Source organism: Hydra vulgaris, chromosome 10 (assembly GCF_038396675.1).
Source record: "Hydra vulgaris chromosome 10, alternate assembly HydraT2T_AEP".
NCBI lineage: Eukaryota > Metazoa > Cnidaria > Hydrozoa > Anthoathecata > Hydridae > Hydra > Hydra vulgaris.
Genome location: NC_088929.1, coordinates 37,111,874 through 37,127,500, shown reverse-complemented (window position 1 = coordinate 37,127,500; position 15,627 = coordinate 37,111,874). Strand labels below are relative to the sequence as shown.

General features: G+C 24.0%; 2 protein-coding genes across 2 annotated transcripts in view; one reads left to right on the top strand and one right to left on the bottom strand.

Moving 5' to 3' along the window:
* The window catches only part of LOC100210231 (uncharacterized), a 232,714-nt gene extending 218,012 nt beyond the window's left edge, over positions 1-14,702 (bottom strand). Inside the window, exons 1-5 of the mRNA XM_065807935.1 lie at positions 14,564-14,702; positions 13,544-13,676; positions 8,032-8,178; positions 4,691-4,771; positions 1,339-1,410 (exon numbers count right to left, since the gene is read on the bottom strand). Of these exons, the coding sequence (XP_065664007.1) occupies positions 1,339-1,410; positions 4,691-4,771; positions 8,032-8,178; positions 13,544-13,659 (416 nt within the window). The 5' untranslated portion in view covers positions 13,660-13,676; positions 14,564-14,702. The remainder of the gene's footprint in view (positions 1-1,338; positions 1,411-4,690; positions 4,772-8,031; positions 8,179-13,543; positions 13,677-14,563) is intronic.
* On the top strand, positions 1,854-2,895 carry LOC136086584 (uncharacterized). Its single transcript, XM_065808822.1, has 3 exons — positions 1,854-2,033; positions 2,171-2,405; positions 2,507-2,895. Exons 1-3 carry the CDS (start codon positions 1,872-1,874, stop codon positions 2,749-2,751), a joined length of 642 nt encoding a protein of 213 aa, XP_065664894.1. The 5' UTR covers positions 1,854-1,871; the 3' UTR covers positions 2,752-2,895.
* Positions 14,703-15,627: the final 925 nt, after the last annotated feature.

Below are 15,627 nucleotides of genomic sequence, written 5' to 3'. Positions count from 1 at the left end.
TATATTCAAGTCAAAGATCTGTAAGGCATTTTTGCACTAATAAAACAATATGCTCAGATAGGAAAAGTTGTGTTGAATCAGTGCAAATTAGTACCAGCAGAATCACAGAGGAAAACTCAGAAAAAACTCAAATGTGTTTACTAACTCTTTTGCTTCTATTCAAAGAATGGTAAGAATTTACATGGTAAGAATTATTGGAAACATGGATTGCTTCTTAACACACTAATTTTTTTTTTAATAAATTCAAAATAAAAATAAAATTTCCAAATATCTAGACAGGTAAGTGAGGTAGTTCTAAGTAAATGTAACTAATATTTATTATTTACAAATAATAAAAATCAATTTATTATTCATTAATTTATCATTAATTTATTAATTTTATATTTAAATTTGTAATCAAATTTATTCATTATTGTTTATAAGTTAAATAAGAATATTCTTTTTTCGTTACTTGATTAAAGATTTAAAATTATAGTTTAAACTTTAAATTATGACTCATACTTTTTTGCTTTAGCATGTACAAAGTTAACTTCTACTTTAGCCTTTTAATATTACCAAAAAATGAATGCTCTTACAATTACACCTGCTCTGATAAAAACACTAACGATAGGGATTTAGCAAGGTTCTCACTGAAAGTTTTGTGTGCACCTCCTTCATCCATTAAAAGTGAACACCTGTTTAGCACAACAGGAAACATATTTTAGGCCAAAAGAAACAGGCTGTTGCCTGAGCATGGAGAATAGATTGCATTTTTAAGTTATAACTTGCCTAATTTCTTCCAATAAATAATTAATTTAAATGCAATAAACTAATAAATTGCTTATATAACAATAACTTCCCTCATTTGTAATTAGAAATTACTAAATAGTAACTTTATTATACTTCAAAATACCAACTACTGTATACTAAATATTATTTATAATATAATTTTAAAGTTTAATTGATGAGAAGCCAAGCTAGTCTTATAATTTACATTCAATTACTAATTTGTAATTAGTAATTACTAATTAGCTAGTCATTATTTTCCATGTAACATTAAACTTGTTCAAACAAGACATAGCTACATCCTAAAATCCTATAACATTGTGTAATTTAAAAAAAAAAGCTTGATGATTTGTGGTGAAATACCTTGTGTATTAAAATACATATAATTGCAGTACTATATATATAAACATATTGTTTTTCAATAATTATCTTTAGATAGCTAGATCTACAAAATTTGACAGAGTCACTTTGGCCGAAGCTTTGGCTTTGGCAAAATCTCAGCCTCAGTACATCCCTATTATTTACTCACAAAGATAAAAGTATAAGAAGTAGATAAAAGTATAAAATAATTACAAATTTGTGAGATCTTTGAAATTCCAAAAGGTTTTTGGAGCAATATACCAGAGCTTTGAATACTGAATTTCTCTGAAAAAAATGTATATATATACACACACACACATATATATATAAAATATATATGTATATTTAATATATATATATATATATATATTTATAAATATATATATATATATTATATATATATATATATATATATATATATATATATATATATATATATATATATATACATATATATATATGAAGAGCTTATTTTCAAAACGCGGTAAGCGCCAATTTCGAAAAAACTGCGTTAAGTGGATAATTTTGAAGAGAAAGTTAGATACTTTTAAGTCATGTTTGTAACTAATTAATTAGGTTTAATTTTTTTTTTTTAATTTAGGCTCTAAAAATTATTTATTTTCAAAACGCTGTATAATTTTTTTAGTTTATTTTCAATGTGCTGTATATTTTTTTGACCAATCCGTGCTTATATAAAGTTAACTCGACGCAAGTGCAATAGTCATATTTAAATAATAATAATAAAGATGGCTGATTTGGATGGTTTAGATGAAAGTGTTGTGTCAACGTTAAAATCACGAAAAAAAAAAAAACGATGCTCTGCAAGAGAGAAAAATAAGTTATTTAGACATTCAAGCGGAGGAAAAATTCCTACTATATCATGTAATCATGTTTCAGGTTACTGCAAAGTGAGTTTTTTTAATTTAATGATCTTCGTATGTTGAAATTATAATTTAGTAATGAGTTTAAAGTTTTATTATACACAATGTAAGATTACTTGGTATAATTTGTGTTTATGGCAAAATAATTGATTGACTTATTTCAGGCTCGAGATATAACAAAGGATAATTTGCTAAAACATCATACAGAATTCTATAGTATTGCAAATAAAGTATCACAAGATGCTACTATACTGTCAATGCTTAATATAATCAGTGTTAAAAGAGTCAGAGTGAAATATAATAATCGAATAAAGTTAAGAAATATGAGTATTGAGTACTTTTTATGCTGCGAGGGAATTAAAGTACGAGTTTGCCAAGCTTTATTTTGTTCAGTATTGTGTAAGTATAAAATTACTTTACTTTTAATTCAGAAATAGAATGTATATTTTGTTAGAAAAAAATTAATGAGTAAAAGTTAATATTTTATTAATTTATTCCAGCCATAAAACCTGATAGAGTTTTAAGAATTGCAAGACACTGGTATGAACATGGAACAACCAGACCTGAAAATAGAGGAGGAGACAGGAAGAAAATAGCTTTTTCTGAAAAGAAAGAAGTTATTAAAAACCATATTCAGTCTTTTAATTGCAGAGCAAGTCATTATGGAAGAAAAGGTGCTCCAGGACGTAAATATTTGCCCTCTGATTTAAATGTAAAGCGGATGTACGATTTTTTTTTTGGATAAAAACAATGCTTATACTGTAGCTACTGTAGGCTACCATTATTATTATGGGGTATTTATGAATCATTTCAATTTAGCTTTTGGATACCCAGCAACAGATACATGCTCTACATGTCAAACATATAAGTTGGCTATGAAAAACCAAAATACTACTGATAACCAAAAAAAATTAAAAACTGCTCTTTTCATTCTTCATCGAAGGAAAGCCAGAAAATTTTATAGTCTTCTCAATGATATTCATCCCAATGAGATCACTATCTGTTTTGACATGATGGAGAACCTTGTACTACCAAAATTATCAATCGGAGAAGCCTACTATTCTAGACAGCTTTATTTTTATGTCCTTGGTGTTGTTATTCATAAAGGTGATAAGTCTCAGTCTGTTAACTATATATATTTTTTTACTTGGATGGAGTGTGAAAATAGGAAAGATTCGAATATGATCTGTTCAGCTATAGAACATCTACTTAAAAATGTTTTAAAAGATAAATGTTTCAACGCCTCGTCACTTCGATTGTTTTCTGATGCATGCTATGGCCAGAACAAAAACATAAATATGACATGTATGCTTCTAGCTCTAAGAAAACAATATTTTAATAAACTGCAGATTACACATACTTTTCCAGAACAAGGTCACTCATATTTGCCAGCTGATCGCATGTTTGGTCGAGTTCAGCTAGATATTAAAAAAAGAGACCAAATTTTTGAGCCTAATGAATACATAAACATACTTAGCCGGCATGGAAAAGTCATGGTTTACGGACAGAATTGGTCAGCACATGACTTCAAATCAGAAGTCAAAAAGTATTTCATGAGCAAAAAAACATTTAAAATCAGTGAAGCAAAAAAACTTCTTATAAATTCAGACAAGCTCGAAGTAGTTGCATTTAGTTACCATTCTGAGCCAAAATCACACAGTATCCTTAAAAAACGGAAGAAATGGGAGACATTTAGACCGCAACGTTTGGAATTAAATAACTGTGTTAAACTTGCTAAGAAAGACGATGTTTTTCGTCTTCTCGGTCTTGTAGGAGCAGAAGACAGAATACTTTGTATGTATAAAACACTACTCTGTAATGCCACTGAAGATAATGCTAGTCTTAGTGAAGAAGATAGTTCATAATTTGATTTAAATGTTTTTTAGCTGTGAATTTTGTAAACATGTTTAATTTAAGATACAAATATTTAAAAAAATTTCCAGCATAACATGATTTATTTTGTTGTTTTTTTTATTAACGTTATTGAATACAAGATAAAATACTCCTTAACACCTTATATATTTTTATAGTTGCACTTGTGAGTTGTTTAAAAAAAGTTGCTGATTTATATTAAAGGAGAACAAAATTTTAAGGTAGATCTTAGAAGGCATAATAAAATAATATTATGTTTCATTAATAGATATATTTTATTAATGAAATGGATATAAAGCGTTTTGTTAATAAATAATACTTGGATATACAGCGTTTTGAAACAAAACAAAAATAACCACTGAAAATATACATCGATTTCATACCGCTCGATTTCAGTAGACATTATAGTCTTATTAATAAAGTACATGTTCAACTAAATCAATAATAACTTATTCCAAAATACTTAATTTCTTTATGCAGGAGAAAAGTTCGATTTACTCAAAACCCAAAAAATGGATTTACACCGTTTTGAAAATGAGCTCTTCATATATATATATATATATATATACATACATATATATATATATATATGTATACATATATATATATATATATGTATATATATATATATATATATATATATATATATATATATATATATATATATATATATATATATATATATATATATATATATATAATAAACAATATTTCTGTAAATGGCTACAATATTTATATGCATAAATACTAGAAAATACAACATTTGTCATTTATTTTATTAAATGTGTTGTTTGAAAAAATAAAATACTGACACTGTTACTGCATCTGAGGGAAAAGTAGTTTCGTTGATGCTAACAAAACTTGAATTGACAGCATTATTTTCTGGAGAAAAGCTAAAAAAATGAAGAAAATACAGAAAGCTACTTTAATAATATTATTTAATATAGGTATGAGGGGTACTCAAAAAAAAAAAGTTTAGAATTTGAAAAACCAAACTTTTTTAAATTAAATTTTTAAATTAAACATTTTTTTGAGTATAAGACTAAATTAATAAAGTAGGAAAAAATATTTTAATCCATCATGGAAAATATTTTAATTCATCATGAAAAATATTTTAATCCATCATGAGGCAATAAAATTAAGATATGAGTATGATAAAATTAAGGCATATTCAGCTGATTTGTTTACTTTTTCAAAAAATGAAAATTTATTAGCAACGCTCTATAATATGAAAAAATGAATATAGAAAAATGATTTTTTAATGAGTTCTTAGTTTCAATGAGTTTCTTAGTTTTTATAAAATAAATTATTGAAACTAATAAATTTGCAAAAAGTGAAGTCAAGGCTTATGATACACCCATTGTTTAATTTACAAAAAGAAACCATAAGCACCTTTTTGTTGAAAATGACAAATTTCTAAATTTCTAGTTTTTAACATGTTTTTGAAACCTCTTATCAATGCAAATAACTTTTACAATTATTTTTTCCAACCATCAATAAAGTTAAACTATTATAATGATAAAAATGGAAAGAAAATTAAACCTATTGCTTAATTCCACTGTTGTGGTGCGGAGTTGTTTTTATAACCTTTTCAACAATTAAATTCAATATGACGTCAAACTATTTCAGTATGACGTCAAGCTGCTCACCTAAATCAGCAGTATAAGATATATATATATATTCATATATATAAGTAATATATATATACAGGGGCTATTTTAAACTGTTTTTGACAGCGCCGACTGTATTTAGGCGCCATTTGGGCAGCGCCCAAATTGAAAATTGAGGACCTTTTATTTATTTTTTTTACGTTTTTCAAGGCAAATATTGTTTTTTTGCAAAAAAAACGCAGATTATCCTCTAAATTTCTCCTAGACAAGGGGTTATTGCCGCCCGAATTTTTTCCTAGAATAGCCCCTGATATATAATATATATATCAGTGCATTTGATGACTAAAATTGCCCAGCGCAAAATTGCGTGCTCATAATACTGAAATACATTATCAACGAGCGCGATTATGCACGCTCGGCATCAAGTCTTCGAGAGCGATATTCAGAGTTGTATGAAATTTAATGTTTAATGGAATGTTTACTATTTTCAGACCCTTTTGAAAATAGTAAACATTCCATTCTGTCTGTTAGCAGTAAAGACTTTATAACTTTTCATTCATTGTTTGTGCAAAATAGAAAACTTCTTTCTAATTTATACAGAATGCGCCATTTAAATATTATTAAGTAAATAATATTTTATATACTTGATTATACTTAATAAATATATAATAGACTTATACTAATATAATATATATTAGTGTAACTATATATATATATATTTATAAAAATATAATATATAAATAACTTATATACTGACATTAATTTTGAGAAATGCGTTTGTGAAACTAGTGAGGTAACATTTTTTTCTTTTGTTGTTTGTGAGCACGCTTTCAAAAGTTTCAATTCAAGGTTATATAACAAATATATTTGCTATATGATTGTTTATTGAAACATTTTTTTTTTTAACTTTAAGCAGCATTTCGCTTTAACATTTTTAATACATAGACTTTAATATAAGCTTAACTGATTCAAATATACCAGTGAAAGTATTTAGTCTTATATTCACTTATATTCGACAAAAAATGTTTGATATTCTAACATTTAAATGTTTTTGAATTTCAAATATAATAGTCATTAATTAATATAATGTGATCGAATTGAATTGAAGCTTTAATGAAGTTTTAGTTTGATAAACTTTTTACACTAGATATTTATTTATAAGGTATTTATAAATATTATGCAAGATCTTTAATTTTTTAACACTTAAGCTTTGGAATTTTCATTGAAGTGTTGATATTTTATTACATGGATTTTATGCAATTCAAAGTAAAAGTTCTAGTTAAGCAAAGTCTTTTTGTCAAACGGATCCTAAAAAATTATGCCAGTGAATGGGTCGACTTAACCAGGGTACGATTAAGAGGATAATATGATAAAGTTCAAGAGGAATTTAAAAAAAAAACATAACCTTCAAATAGAAGAAATAAATCGTTTTTAATTTGAACTTATACCGCATAAATTAAAATTGAAGTAAGTTGCGCATAAATTATTTATTTGTGAAGTGCTTTGTTATGAATATAACTTCTTTAATTAACAATATGCAAACTCTGTTTAAACATATTTTGACTTCAGCAAAAAAATTTTACTAAAAATATTTTCTATAAAATTAACTTACAATTTTCTCCCTCACAAGTTCTTCAGACAAGCACAATTTTTTACTCTCACAACAAAACTAGCAAGCACTATTTGCCACATTCAAAAGGTTGTTTACAGGCGTGTTTCACGTGTGTGGAGCAATCGCTTACGCTTCATCACAAGGCCTGATATATATATATATATATTTAAATAATATATATAATGTATATATATAAATATATATATATATGTGTGTATATATATATATATATATATATATATATATATATATATATATATATATATATATATATATAATATGAATATATATCAAGCCTTGTGATGAAGTAGAAGCGATTGCTCTGCGCACATAAAATACGCCAGTAAATGACTGTTACGGGCGTATTTTATGTTTGTTTGTTTTTTTCCTGGCGTTGTTTTATATAATCAAATAATATTGGATTTAAAAAAATTTTTGAATGAAAAATATTTTTAAGGGTGCCACAAGGCATTAAACAGGTTCCTAATATCAAAAAATAAGTTTTCAAAAAGTATGTCATGTTAGGTCTCAAATGAAGCAAAATTAAATAAAAATTTTAAAAGCAATCATTTTTTATAAAAACAAAATTAAAAAAAAAATAATAAATAAAAAAATCTTGTTAAATTCTCTTTTTTTGTTTTAAGTTAAAAATTTCATTTTCCATTTATTAAAATCTAAAACAATTCATTCACAAAATTTTTAAATCCAGTATTATTTGATTATATAGAACACATTTAGTAGGTGTCAGCAGACATTTTCAAAAAAGTTGTTTTTAGCACCATCCTAATATATATATATATATATATATATATATATATATATATATATATATATATATATATATATATATATATATATATATATATATATATATATATATATATATATATATATATATATATATATATACACACACACTAATAGTACTTACAAATAGTTTTTGTTTTTTACATTATTACATTTTACTATGTTTGACATAACATCCCAAATGCACTTTCCAGATGGGTCCTTCTTCGGACGAGCATATCCTTGGAAGTCTGATGCATCACTCCAAAGTCCACGCCAGTTGCCTGCATAACTAAAATTAAAACTATTTTTTTGAGAAAATTAAATTTTTTAAAAGTAAAAAAGATAAAAAATTAAATTTTAATTATCATAGCATATAACAGTAAAAACAAATATTATAGGCCGAACAAAAGGTGGGTACAATGGGTGGTTTTCACTAAGACGCCAAGGCTTTGAAGGCGCCAAATTTTCATTGAATACTTACTTTTTTCCTGAGAATATAAAAATATATAAACTTGATGTACTTACTTTATGTAAGAATATTAATTATATTATTATATATATTATAATATATATTATTATTATATTATCATATATATAAAAACTAAAATAACTCAAAAAGTGCATTTTTCCGCTAACCAATCATTGACATTGTTTAGAAGTATAATTTAAGATAAATTGCTTATAACCTTTTTTCAAAAAATTTATATTGATTGAATTGATACATTACAAAATTGATAATATATATATATATATATATATATATATATATATATATATATATATATATATATAAATATATACAACCCTTAGATGTTGTCCGAAAGTTTTTTCGATATTTTGTTGACAAAAAGTAAAAATTAAAATGCAAGACCGGAATTTTTTTTTTTTTAATAATGATAGACTGCCTGCCCCAACCAAACCCTTAGTCGATGTAGCAGCACTCCCTTGCGGGTCAGGCTATTTGTCAGTCGATATAGCAGCACTCCCTTGCGAGTCAGGCTATTTGTCAGTCGATGTAGCAGCACTCCCTTGCGAGTCAGGCTATTTGTCAGTCGATGTAGCAGCACTCCCTTGCGAGTCAGGCTATAAGATAGTCGATGTAGCAACACTCCGCGCATGATTTACAGTAAAAAAAATAAAAATAAAAACATTTTATTAAAAAAAATAAAAATAAAAACATTTTATTAAAAAAAATAAAAAAAAAACATTGTTTATATTGTTAAAAACATTCACAATGTTTTTAAAACATTCTGGTCAATTAAATTTGCGTTTTTGTGGTTTTTTTAAAAAACGATTAATTTGTAATTAAATTAATGGTTTTTACTTTCGTCCAACACGGAAATGTTGGACGAAAGTTAAAAGTAATTAAAAGTGACGTATATGTTGGCGTAAGAATCACTTTTTTCCTTCCGCTCTTCCCAAAGCCAACAAACTATAGATCTATTTATATATATATATATATATATATATATATATATATATATATATATATATATATATATATATATATACATATATATATAAATACATATATATAAATATATATATATATAAATATATATACATATATATATAAATACATATATATAAATATATATATATAAATATATATACACATATACATATATATATAGATATATATATATATATATATATATATATATATACATATATATATATATATATATATATATATATATATATATATATATATATATATATAAATATATAGATCTATAGTTTGTTGTCTTTGGGAAGAGCAAAAGAAAAAAAGTGATTCTTACGCCAACACAAACGTCACTTTTAACTACTTTTGACTTTCGTCCAACATTTTCGTGTTGGACGAAAGTCAAAACCATTAATTTAATTACAAATTAATTGTTATATAAAAAAACCACAAAAACGCAAATTTAATTGACCAGAATGTTTTTAAAAACATTCTGAATGTTTTTAAAACATTCTGAATGTTTTTAACAATATAAACAATGTTTTTATTTTTATTTTTTTAAATAAAATGTTTTTATTTTTATTTTTTAATAAAATGTTTTTATTTTTATTTTTTTTACTGTAAATCATGCGCGGAGTGTTGCTACATCGACTATCTTATAGCCTGCTAGGCAGTCTATCAATTAATAAAAAAAAAATTCCGGTCTTGCATTTTTTATTTTTACTTTTTGTCAACAAAATATGGAAAAAACTTTCAGACAACATATAAGAGTATATATATATATATACATATATATATATATATATATATATATATATATATATATATATATATATATATATATATATATATATATATATATACATATATATATATATATATATATATATATATATATATATATATATATATATATATATATATTATATATATATATTCCTGCATGGCAGTCAAAAAATTCTTTTTTCTTCAAAAACTGTTTAAATAAAACGCTTATAAATCAGAACAGAAAAAGTTTAAAAACTTAAATAAGGTTTCTTTTTCTAAAATGATAAATCACTTAAACAAATCAAACCCTCAGTGGATGTAGCAGCACTCCTCGCATTTTTTACCTATTTGTCAGTCGATATAGGAACACTACTTACATGTTTTAAAAATACTACTAAAACAATAAAAAAACAAAAACCAAAACACCATAATATAAAAAAACTTCCTAGTCATAATTATTGCAGTTTTTTAAAAAACAATTAAACTTAATATAATTAACTTAATATTTTAAAAATTGTTTTAACATCATTAACAACATTAAAATGTCGCTTAATTGTTGATGTAGCTTAAATGTTAACAAAAGCATTGAAAAAGACTATTTACCATTAAAGTCTCTTTTGTCTACTATACAAAGAAAAATGAAAATTTCAAAAGAGAAAAATTTCAAAAAAGAAATGAAAATTTCAAAAATGATAATTATATTTTAAAAAAGAAATGAAAATTTCAAAAATAATTATATTTTAAAAAACTTATTGAAAAAAATCTTGAAGTATTGAGGGACCCTTAAAAATATTTTTTATTCAATATATATATATATATATACATACATATATATATATATATATATATATATATATATATATATATATATATATATAAATATATACATATATATATATATATATATATATATATATATATATATATATATATATATATATATGTATATATTTATATATATAAATATATATATATATATGTATGTATATATATATATATATATATATATATATATATATATATATATATGTATATATATATATACATACATATGTATATATATATATATATATATATATATATATATATTTACATATATATATATAGTTCTATAGTTTTTTGGCTTTAGGAAGAGCGGAAGGAAAAAAGTGATTCTTACGCCAACACATACGTCACTTTTAATTACTTTTGACTTTCGTCCAACATTTCCGTGTTGGACGAAAGTAAAAACCATTAATTTAATTACAAATTAATCGTTTTTTAAAAAAACCACAAAAACGCAAATTTAATTGACCAGAATGTTTTTAAAAACATTCTGAATGTTTTTATAACATTTTGAATGTTTTTAACAATATAAACAATGTTTTTATTTTTATTTTTTTTAATAAAATGTTTTTATTTTTATTTTTTTTAATAAAATGTTTTTATTTTTACTTTTTTTACTGTAAATCATGCGCGGAGTGTTGCTACATCGACTATCTTATAGCCTGACTCGCAAGGGAGTGCTGCTACATCGACTGACAAATAGCCTGACTCGCAAGGGAGTGCTGCTACATCGACTGACAAATAGCCTGACCCGCAAGGGAGTGCTGCTACATCGACTGAGGGTTTGGTTGGGGCAGGCAGTCTATCATTATTAAAAAAAAAAAATTCCGGTCTTGCATTTTAATTTTTACTTTTTGTCAACAAAATATCGAAAAAACTTTCGGACAACATCTAAGGGTTCTATATATATATGTATATATATATATATAGTATTTTTATATATATATATATATATATATATATATATATATATATATATATATATATATATATATATATATATACAACCCTCCGAATTGGGGTCAACATTCGGTAATGCCGATCTAACTGCCGACCTTTTGTTTGAGAGTGTTTGAGGCTGGCAAATGATTGCCAACCTCGTTTCTTTGTATATATATGTATACACATATATATACATATATATATATATATATATATACATGTATATATGTATATATACACACATATATATATACATGTATTACATATATATACATATATATGTATATATACACATATATATATATGTATATACATATATATGTAAATTATGTTAGTGTATTTTGCAAATAGAGTGCTCAATGTTCTTAAAGAACAGAGCAATAATAAAGTAGTAAAAAACAGATTAGTTAGATAAGTGTTTTTTACTAATTTATATACATATATATAAATATAAATATATATATATATATATATATATATATATACATATATATATATATATATGTTTCATTCCTTAGATAACAACACCGCATAAGTCATTTTTACCAACTTTACAGTTAGTAAAAATGATAACAAAAAGTTCAGATGAAAAAAAAAACCAACAACTTGTGTGGTGTTGCGAGGCCAACCGACTTGCGCGCTGTCACTAATTATTAAATAATGGCTTCTGATTTGCTGAAATCTATATCATGTGACCAGTGATTATATGTGCAATAAGCAGCTCCATAAATAGGCATTAAAATTTAAATACTGCTAATTTTTGATTTGAGCGGTGTTGTAAGCTAAGGGATAATATATATATATATATATATATATATATATATATATATATATATATATATATATATATATATATATATATATATATATATATATATATATATATATATATAGTCTTGCATGGTAGTTGAAAAGTTATACTACCATAAACTTTAGTGTTAAAGGAAAGGCTAATAAATAAGACCAGAAAATATTTAAAAACTTGAATAAATTGATAGATTACTTGCCAAAACCAAACCCTTAGTCATTGTAGTGGTATTTCCCTGTAGCAGCAAGCTATAAGATAGTCAATGTAGCAGCACTCCCTCTAGTAGCAGCAGGCTATAAGATGTCATAATACATATTATAAGATGTTATAATATGTACTGTCTTAAAAGGAATTCCTTTTCTATTTGGATCTGACAATAGGATTTTCCTTGATTTTTCAAATCAATTACGAGACTTTGTTGAGGAAAAGACAATATTTATTTCTTGACAATGTTTTGCTGAAACACTATATTTTATTTTATTTCTAGGAAGAAATTTAAAAAATTGCTATTTATATATATATATATATATATATATATATATATATATATATATATATATATATATATATATATATATATATATATACATTTTTTTTTTACTTACTAGTTTGATCATTCAGTTTGCTCTATTTACACTAAAATAACGAACTATTTTGTTAGCCTATGATTATTTTTTTTGCAGTCAATTTTATGCATCATTAAATCAATTGTGTAAAATTGAAAAAGTTTGAAAAGCAATTAATTTACCAATACACAATTAAATTCTTAAAATAAAACTTGATAAGACATGCAGACCTAAAATTACGGTTTTAAAATAATAATACAAATATTTGATAAACAAAATGAATAAATTAATATAATACCTAACAAAATTGGCATCAGTTCCATAGCGATCATTCCAATACCTTTCACCGTACCACTGTAGCTTAACAAAATTAATAAGCAGTGGTAAAATAACATAGTACTGCTGAAAATACATTGAATTACTTTTTAAACCTAATAAAAAAAGGATAAATTCTGTATGCAGAAACCCTTAACAAACAATAATTTCATTAATTTATACAATATTTCAATAATTTAATAATGTTCAACAATTTATTTTAAATATATAGTAAAAAATTTTCTTAAGTTTTTCAAAACTCGAAATTCATATCAAATATCAAAAATAACAGTAGACGTAATTTGTTATAAATTGTGAAGTAAATAAATTTTAAATCAAGTAATAAACAAATATACAAAAAGAACAAAAAAAAGTAAATGCAAGAATTATTAATGCAAAAAAAATGAATAAAGAAACTCAATATAAGTTAATAAAACTCAGAGAAATTCATTATTAAACAATGTTGGATACATTCTTAAGGGCTCATCGCCCTCTGAAAATATGACCCACTCTAATTAAAAATAGTCACAAATTTCAATTCGTTCAAGTTTATTCCAATTCCAATGAGCAACAACAACAACAACAACAACAACAACAAAAAACATCAGAAAAAAGCAACAAAAATAAACAACAGAAAAGATAAACAACAAAAAACTAAAGGTAGAGAAAAGATTATAAAAAATGTTTAAAAAACTATTATGATAAATATATGAAAACTGTTATAACGTTATATGTACATGTTAAAGTCTGACACCAACTGTTTTTAGACTCAAATTTTGTATCACAGCTCATGGTATCGCGATAATAAACACTATTATCGTTTCAAACGTATTATCAGTATTAATAGAATATAAAAATAAAACTATATTTGAAAATATATTTATTTTCATATTTGACCAGTATTTTTTTTAAAAAAAAACAACTTACAAGGCATAAAAAAAAAAAAAATTAAAATGCCTAAAGTTATCTATATTTTATTGAAAGATTTCATGTAATAACTTACGTTAAGAACCAATATTACGTTAAAAACCAAACTTAAATATTAATAAATGAATGTTAAATTTGTGTTGATGTACTATTTTATGAGTGCAACTTCTATACTCATTTTCATTCACAATTTTTAATATTAAGCGGCCCGAAGCATTCCATTATCTCCCAGGGAGATAGTTGTTTCCAAGAAATTTAAAAGCGAAAGCCTTTTAATGAAAACGAAAGTTTGCATTAAATTACTTTCGTTTTCAACGACAATGTCAAAGTATATTTTTAAATAAAAAATGAATTATTTTTTTAACAATTTTCCAATGAACTATAGTAATTATATGGAAATATGAAAATGTTTACATAAAATTTTTTATGTTTTTTTACCTTTTAGCTCCAGAAGTTTTTTAAAAATGAATTTATTTGTCTAATATTTACTTATTCACTAAATTTTTATTAAATTTGCTTCCAAAAGCTCCGGAGGGCCACTAGAGCCGAGAAGTATACCTAATTTTTAATTTTTTTTTTTTTTTCTAACTCTATCTCTATGAAACCCTAAACTTTGAAAAACGAACTTTGTTTAACAAGACCGCTGCCCAAAAAAACATGTTAAGCGCGCTACCTAAGGAAATGTCGCGTTCGACTCTCACCTTAATGACAAATCCAATTACTTTATTAGTGGTAATTATTAGTAATTAAGTACGAATAAATTTATTATTATATATAAATATATTAAAGTATTATTTATATATGAAATATTTAAAATAAGGTGGCGTTGGTGGCTATTTCTTCAATTGTTAACATTTTTCAATTTTTAAAAAAACTATGCATAGTTAATTTATTTTTCAATACATACTTTTTAGTTTATTAACTTATTTGAAAAAAAATAAATCAAAAGCGGTCGTTTTTAATTTATTGCTTTTTACCATTTTTTTTTTTTTTTTTTTTAAATTTTTTTTTGTTTACAGAATTTGTCATTTTTGTATTTTTTTATAAACTTTTACAAATAAAATTTTGAATGTAACACCTATTCAAGGTCGTGGTTAGGCTTTCCCCTTCTTAAATCTTAATTTGAGGGGTCTAGCATTT